The 7500-nt window shown below is 41.7% G+C and overlaps 1 protein-coding gene across 1 annotated transcript in view; it reads left to right on the top strand.

Moving 5' to 3' along the window:
• The first annotated feature begins 3028 nt into the window (after positions 1–3028).
• The window catches only part of LOC105892779 (junctional adhesion molecule A-like), an 11006-nt gene continuing 6534 nt past the window's right edge, over positions 3029–7500 (top strand). Inside the window, exons 1-4 of the mRNA XM_031563744.2 lie at positions 3029–3139; positions 3230–3360; positions 7163–7222; positions 7460–7500. The exon at positions 7460–7500 is cut by the window's right edge and continues 76 nt beyond it. Of these exons, the coding sequence (XP_031419604.1) occupies positions 3309–3360; positions 7163–7222; positions 7460–7500 (153 nt within the window). The 5' untranslated portion in view covers positions 3029–3139; positions 3230–3308. The remainder of the gene's footprint in view (positions 3140–3229; positions 3361–7162; positions 7223–7459) is intronic.

The following is a 7500-nucleotide window of genomic DNA, read 5'->3' as shown; positions in this document are numbered from 1 at the left end:
GGCACACCAAAGATGACGGTGAAAAATGACCCCTCATATTCATCCACCTGACAACAAAGCCAGAAAGAACCAGTTAGAAAACAAACAAATGTTATTTTGTGACAAAGAAAATTAAGACATTATGTAATTTTCATCTTTTAAAGTGTCAATGTATTATTTTGTCTCCCTTATAAATATGTTGCCCCCCTTTAAGCTGTATGGTTTGACATTAACATCCTAAGGTAACGATAACTTCAGCCAACTAACTTTCACAGTATCTACAGCTAACTTTAGTTAGGCTAAATATATCTAGCTACTTAGGTTCAAGGATGTCAGGTAACATCAATTGTACAGATTATGTTTTTTTTTTTTTTAAATACAAACCCACAACATTTATTTAACTCTCGATTGGTTCAGTGTTTGGTGGATTAGCCTATGTTGCGAGAGAAAATCGATGTTAAAGCTAGATATATATCCCAAGGCTATTAGATAGCTAACAAATGTGTATTACTCGCTACCGCAAACTCCTTTCAATTAACAACGCTTTAGCTGCTAAACAACCTTTATCCGTAATTAATGTTAAATGTATCTTTATTACCTTGAAACTGCAGCGAGTTTGATGTTCTTTCAGTCAATATTACAAGATCTGACTGGTAACTAGCAAGCAGCCGTTATCTAACGGATTGGTATCTTAACTACGTTGCTAGGAGACAGAAGAAAATGCTGCGTTCAAGACGACGGTAAACTTCCACTTCTGAAAAACGTGCGTTCACCTCATCAAGTCGGAAAACAATCTAGTAAAATGCGAACAGTAACATCTGTCGTCTCACCTACATGGCTTCTGAAGTAGGTTAACCTTACATCTGTTGTTTTGTTTCGTTTTGTTTCGTTTGAATCATATCAATAGCCAATTATGGTCATGTAAATTAGGCTCCATTAGACTAGTCGGCTAATAGTCGGTTTCCTTTACGTTTCCATTTCCATGCGAAGGACGTCTCGTCAACAACCATCAGGGATTAATGGAACAGTAACTCGGTCATATCCACATTTCCAGCATCATTGCTGAAAGGGAAAAAAACTGTGAGAAGGGAGCATGCTATGTATATTATCACTGTTTGTGCCGGCCATTCCTTTATCTGTTGGTTTTATTGGAAGCAATTGTTGGAGGGTTCTTCATCAGCCTGGTTCAAATTAAAGGTTATTTTGCTGGAATGACCTTACATACAATATAAACCTATGGATTAACACTAGAACAAGCAACCAACCTAGTTTATATCAGCCAGTTAGGGGGTTAGTTTATTTACTTTAGGTTGACCTTTGAAAGAAGCTTCTGAGACTACATTTCCCATGATCACCCAAATGACATTATTATATGACGTCACGTGACTGTGGGTAGGAATGTCCATGGTGAGTTGGTTCCTGTATGCTTCACTCATCTATGTGCCTCAGTTACCAGATCATCTTTGGAATGAAACGACATCGCCTGAATAACATTTGGCGCTTTTTACACCTGGCATGAAAATGCGGTTTTGGCGATCGGATTGCAATCGGATAGTGCTCGACCACATGTGAGCACAGGTGTGAACGCACTCAACACGAATTGGGGACGGATTGTGATCCGATCGGCCAAACCACCTCCGGAGGTGAATTACGTTGTCAATTCACATACAACAACAACATGGGCAGGAGTACGTAATAGCATAAAGTGGGCCATAGCTATCTTTGAAATTGTAGTGTTCATGGGGTTTGTTTTTGCTGTAGACAGTAATATTACTAATTATGAATAATAGATAGCCTTTTAGGTATATTAAATGTATTTGATAATATTCAGATTCAGATTCAGTAAACAGAATGATACTTTTTATTTGATAATATTGTGATTCCCTGAGCAGGAAGATATGTATTGTATTTGTTCCCAGCTAACAGAAGAATATACATTTAATTTGAATACACCTGAATGTACATGACCTTTAGATGTCAGCATTGCACACAGAGAGAGAACCAGTTTCACATGTACACACCTTTGTTTTCAGACATCTGACGCCGCACATAAAGCTGATAAGAGTGAGTGGGAGGGAGAGAGAGAGGGGAACTGAGAGAGGGAAGAGAGAGAGAGGGAGAGAGAACTGGCCTGACAAGCTTGGCTGGCTTAGTGTCAGTTATGAGTATATTCAACCTCCGTTGCCAAGGGGGTTTCCTTTTTTTTTTTTTTTTAAACAAGGCTGGCTATCAGGAAAAAGGTGACTCAGCAGCTATGCAAATCAGCCAATCAACAACCAGCCCGTCTGCCTAAAGAAAAAAACAACCCTGTAGTCAGAGTCTATGCAGTGCCGGAAACTAGATCAGATATGGGTGTTTGGCTGTGTGTCTGTGTCCTTATGAGACAGAAGAAGTGAGAGGTGCCAATGCGTGTGTATGTGTGTGTGTGTGAGAAAGAGACTGTGTGTGTTGTGTGTGTGTGTGTGTGTGTGTGTGTGTGTGTGTGTGTGTGTGCGTGTGTGTGCGTGCCATACCATAGGCCCATTTTAACAACAGGACCCTCACACACCCAATCAACACAACTAAATGACACATTGGATACCATTTTTCACTGGACATGGCTAACACAAAACAACTCCTTAGATTAAACTAGCACAGTTAGTCTGGGTATGACCTATTGTCTCTGCATTCAGTTGCTATTCTATTTTATACATTACTAGCTAGTAATCTTGACTCTTATGACTCAGTAATCAGTAGGGCATCAGACATTGTAATGTTAAAATTATCCACAAGTCATATAGATCAATGCTCTCTATACACGACTGCTTGGTAAATGTATGTTTACAAGACAGATAGATAAACACTTTAATAACTTGTTTAATAAGTGTAATATTTCTTTTAAGTTAAGCAAAACAGCAGACGTTGTCACAATCTGTCGGACAAACAAAACTTGGTTTGGAATATGCTTGGTCTGGTTTTCAGATTCCTACGGTGAGCTGAAGAGAATCATACACCGACCGAAAATGTCACTGAAAGTCCTGTCAGCCGTCAGAAGAGAGAGAAGAAACTGCCAAACCAGTTTGATGCATCACGTGATCGTGGTATCGGTTTACAAGCCACTTGCCCTCAAACACAGGTGTGTCGGCTTGTGCGGAAGTAGACGAACGTTAAATTAAATTGGGTACGCGAAACCTGCTCAAATTCCGATATTTTTTTGTGTGAAAATCACAAGTTCTGTGAGGCAAGTCGTTTTTTCTTTTCTAATTGACAGGCCTTTGGACAAAATAGTTTACAGGCATCGCAAGATTTAGGAAGAAACACCGAGGGCTGCGAGTCATTTTCCAATCGCAATGCTTGGACTCGTCTTCGCTGGGCTACTCCTGCTGCGCGCAGCAGCAACAGGTAAGGGCTTGTGTGTTTCGCCTTGTTATTCACCGCCAGGCCACTGTTACAAGAGGCAGACTATCAAAACAACCGGTGTGCCTGCGCAATATGGGCATGTTTGATGTAGCAGCGTGTCAAGCAATTGATAACGTTAAGCTACGTCGGTGTAGCCTGTGTCATGTGTGACGTTAGCCTACGTCTGTGTAGCCTATGTTGATGTATGTGTTACGTTAGAAAACGTCTGCTAATTATTATGGCGAAGTTTTGTCGCTATTTGAGTTGACGAGTTTTTCTGTGTTGAGCCTTTGTTGTCTTCAAAAGAGAGTGTGGCAGGTCTGACCATATGCGTGACTGCTTTTGGGCTAGGCCATGGGACACTTGGCCTACTGCCTTGTTTAAATACGTTCCCTCTCGGTTGTAATACCAAGGCTCGTTTTCCTTGCGATGCTAAAACAGGGCCAGTGGACCATCTTTGCAGAACCCTGTATCCTATTTCGGCGTACTTTAGGCTATCTGTAGGGCTAAAGGCAGTGGCCTATGTAGCATACAGTGACACGGTGTGTAGGCCTACGTTGCCTAGAGACCAACGCGGGAGCTGCAATGTGGTCCCCGAGGAGGCGCATCAGTAGTGGGAGGATAAAGAAGGACTGAAGACCGTCTGTTCTCACATATTTAAAAATTCTGAGGGCAGGTTGAATGTGACACAGTAACCCACATAGACACACACACACACACACACACACACACACACACACACACACACACACACACAATACTATCAGCATTCCTGTTCTGTGAAGCCCACGCATTTTTGTTGCCGTTTCGGTGGGAGTAGCCTTTTGTGTGTGCTGAAATCTGAGTCATTACACAGAGAAGTCATGTAGTTAGTGTGAGCGTGTGTGTGTGTGTGTGTGTTTGTGTGAAGTCATGTAGTAAGTGTCGTTGTGTGTGTGTGTGTGTTTGTGTGAAGTCATGTAGTAAGTGTCGTTGTGTGTGTGTGTGTGTGTGTGTGTGTGTGTGTTGTAGTTAGTGTGTGTGTGTGTGTGTGTTGTAGTTAGTGTGTGTGTGTGTTGTAGTAAGTGTGTGTTTGTGTGAAGTCATGTAGTGTGTGTGTGTGTGTCGTAGTAAGTGTGTGTGTGTGTGTGTGTGTGTGTGAAGTCATGTAGTGTGTTTGTGTGTGTGTGTCGTAGTAAGTGTGTGTGTGTGTTGTAGTAAGTGTGTGTGTGTGTTGTAGTAAGTGTGTGTGTTGTAGTAAGTGTGTGTGTGTGTGTTGTAGTAAGTGTGTGTGTGTGTGTGTGTGTGTGTGTGCGTGCAGTGGCCCTGTGTTGTGGACACAGTAGGTATTAGGTGCAGGGGGGGGGGATTTGAAGTGTTCTGTGTGGCAAGAAACCTATTTAGTGTTGGCATGGAAACCTATTTAGTGTGGGCATGGAAACGTATTTAGTGTTGGCATGGAAACCTATTTAGTGTGGGCATGGAAACCTATTTAGTGTGGGCATGGAAACGTATTTAGTGTTGGCATGGGGGAAAAGACTACTTATACCTCATGCAAATGTGATTCAGATTTTTGTAACTCACCACTGTCAACATGTCCCCTGAGTCATCACTACAGCACAAGTCACAAGTCTTTAATTGTCAGATGCACAGAATGACACAGGGTCAGACTGGGCACTGTATGCAGTATTAGTTAATGAAGTGTAGTAAATACACAACCTAATGATTCCTTTGGCAGCCAAATAGGTCATTTAACGACGTCAACTTCCAGCTCTTATCTACTTTTGTTCATTAAGGTTCATTAAGGTCACTATCCAATGTTTTGATAGCAGGCAGGCCTGTGACAAGGCAGAGGCAGTACAAAGCTTTATTAAGGTTCATTAAGGCCAGCCAAAGCTTAATTAAGGTTCATTAGGGCAGAGGCAGTACAAAGCTTAATTAAGGTTCATTAAGGCCAGCCAAAGCTTAATTAAGGTTCATTAGGGCAGAGGCAGTACAAAGCTTAATTAAGGTTCATTAAGGCCAGCCAAAGCTTAATTAAGGTTCATTAGGGCAGAGGCAGTACAAAACTTAATTAAGGTTCATTAAGGCCAGAGGCAGTACAAAGCTTCACGGTGCCAGTCCATAAGAGATCTTAAAAGTTCTAAGAGATCATTTCATATCAAGAGATGATCATCCTTATTATGTCTTGTGTTTTTAAGGTGTGTGTGGGTGTGTGTGTTTGTTTCCAGACACAGGCTGACTGTGCTACGCTGCTCGGATGGTTGTAGTTCCTAGTTGATTGTGTGCTTCCCCCTTATCACTATCTCTCTATCAACCTGATAAACAAACAGAAACCAGAGTCACAAGCTCACAGGCAGAATCCAGGTCAGAAACCTTCCCGAAATAGAGAGTCAGACTACTTCCGGAATCCCTTCGGAATGGATTGAGTCAGATTGCTTCTAGAATCCCTTCGGAATGGATTGAGTCAGACTGCTTCCAGAATCCCTTTGGAATGGATTGAGTCAGATGTTTTGTAGAGTCGTGTGCTGAGTGCAAAGAGTTAAGGCTGAGACAAAAAGTGGCAATATAATGAAATTAAGAAATAAACATAAATATATTCCTATGTGACCCCTTTCTGTAAGTGTGATCATAGTTAGTAGGCCAAGTCTGTTTATTTGTGTTTGTTTCATAAGGTATATGGTATAGCCATGTAAAGCCTGCTCATTTATTTTATATATTATATATTATTATTTATTATTATTATTTATTAATGTGTATATATAAACACATTGAAATATAATTCATATTCTTTTCCTATGTTTAAATGTTAGGGAAACATATAGTTTGTTCCTCTGTATCATACTGGGTATTGATATGACCGAAACTGTGATAGGATGTTTCAGGTGTTGGGAGGAAGGGTTGACATTTGTAACAAGAAGAGGAACAGAATTTCTTCTCTGCTGAAATTCGTGTGTGTGTGTGTGTGTGTGTGTGTGTGTGTGTGTGTGTGTGTGTGTGTGTGTGTGTGTGTGTGTGTGTGTGTGTGTGTGTGTGTGTGTGTGTGTGTGTGTGTGTGTGTGTGTGTGTGTGTGTGTGTGCGTGCGCGCGCGCGTGAGAGAGAAATCCACAATAATGACTGTACCATAGAATTAAAATCCACAATAATGACTGGACCACTGTCTCTCTCTCTCACTGACTCTCTCTCTCTGTCTTTCTCTTTCTCCCTACCTCTGTCTGTCTCTCTCTCTCACACTCTCTGTGTCTCTCACTCTCTGTGTCTCTCACACTCACTCACTCTCCCTCTCTCTCTCTCTTTCTCTTCGGTCTTTGTTTGGGGAGTTTTTCATGCAAATGTGGAACATTGCGAGGTAGTTCTTGAATGTAAACAAACGCAAACATCTTTAAAAGGACAGGTGAAAACTGCGGGCCTAATTAGAGAAGGTTCATTTTTTCAGTAATGCAATAGCTATTTGTCATCAGCACTGCAACATTACAGACAGACAACATGCATGCACACACATACACGCACACAGAGACACACACATACACACACATACACACACATACACACAGACACCTAAACATTTAATCATTCCACTGCATTGACACTGTGTAAATGTTTAGTAGAACTTGTGGTGTTATGGGAATGTGGCCCAGTGTTGTTTGTTTGTTTGTTTGTTTGTTTGTTTGTCTTGCTGTCTTGGGTTCAAGTGAGGTCGGTGACTGTTCTGTGGTGTATGGTACAGGTTCTGGTGTTGTTGTTTGGGAACGCTAATGTTCTTTATGATTCTGTTGTGTGTTGCCGCTGTGGAAATAGTTCTGTTGTGTCTGGTTTGCCCCGCAGGAGCTCAGACCTTCACCGCCAGCACGAGCACCCCTTCAGTGAAAGTCAAGGAGAACCAGGGTGAGTAGAGGTCTCTTGGAACATACGTGCACACACACACACACACACACACAAGTTGTTTGATGGGTAAACAAATTAAATGACTGTTGTTGTTTACCATTCTAATTAATGTAATAAAAGTGTGCCCCTAATGTGCACTTTAAAGTGTGCTAGTGTGAGTAATGTGCACTTTAAAGTGTGCTAGTGTGAACAGTGGGCTGAGCCCTATGTAGTGACTGAGCAGAGCTCCCCCTGCAGGTGCGGACCTGAAGTGCAGCCACACAGCAGACTTTGGGGCG

The sequence above is a fragment of the Clupea harengus genome, chromosome 26, assembly GCF_900700415.2.
Source record: "Clupea harengus chromosome 26, Ch_v2.0.2, whole genome shotgun sequence".
In the NCBI taxonomy this organism is placed as follows: Eukaryota; Metazoa; Chordata; class Actinopteri; order Clupeiformes; family Clupeidae; genus Clupea; species Clupea harengus.
The sequence above is the reverse complement of the archived record's forward strand: the minus strand, read 5'-3'. Positions and strand labels throughout refer to the sequence as shown.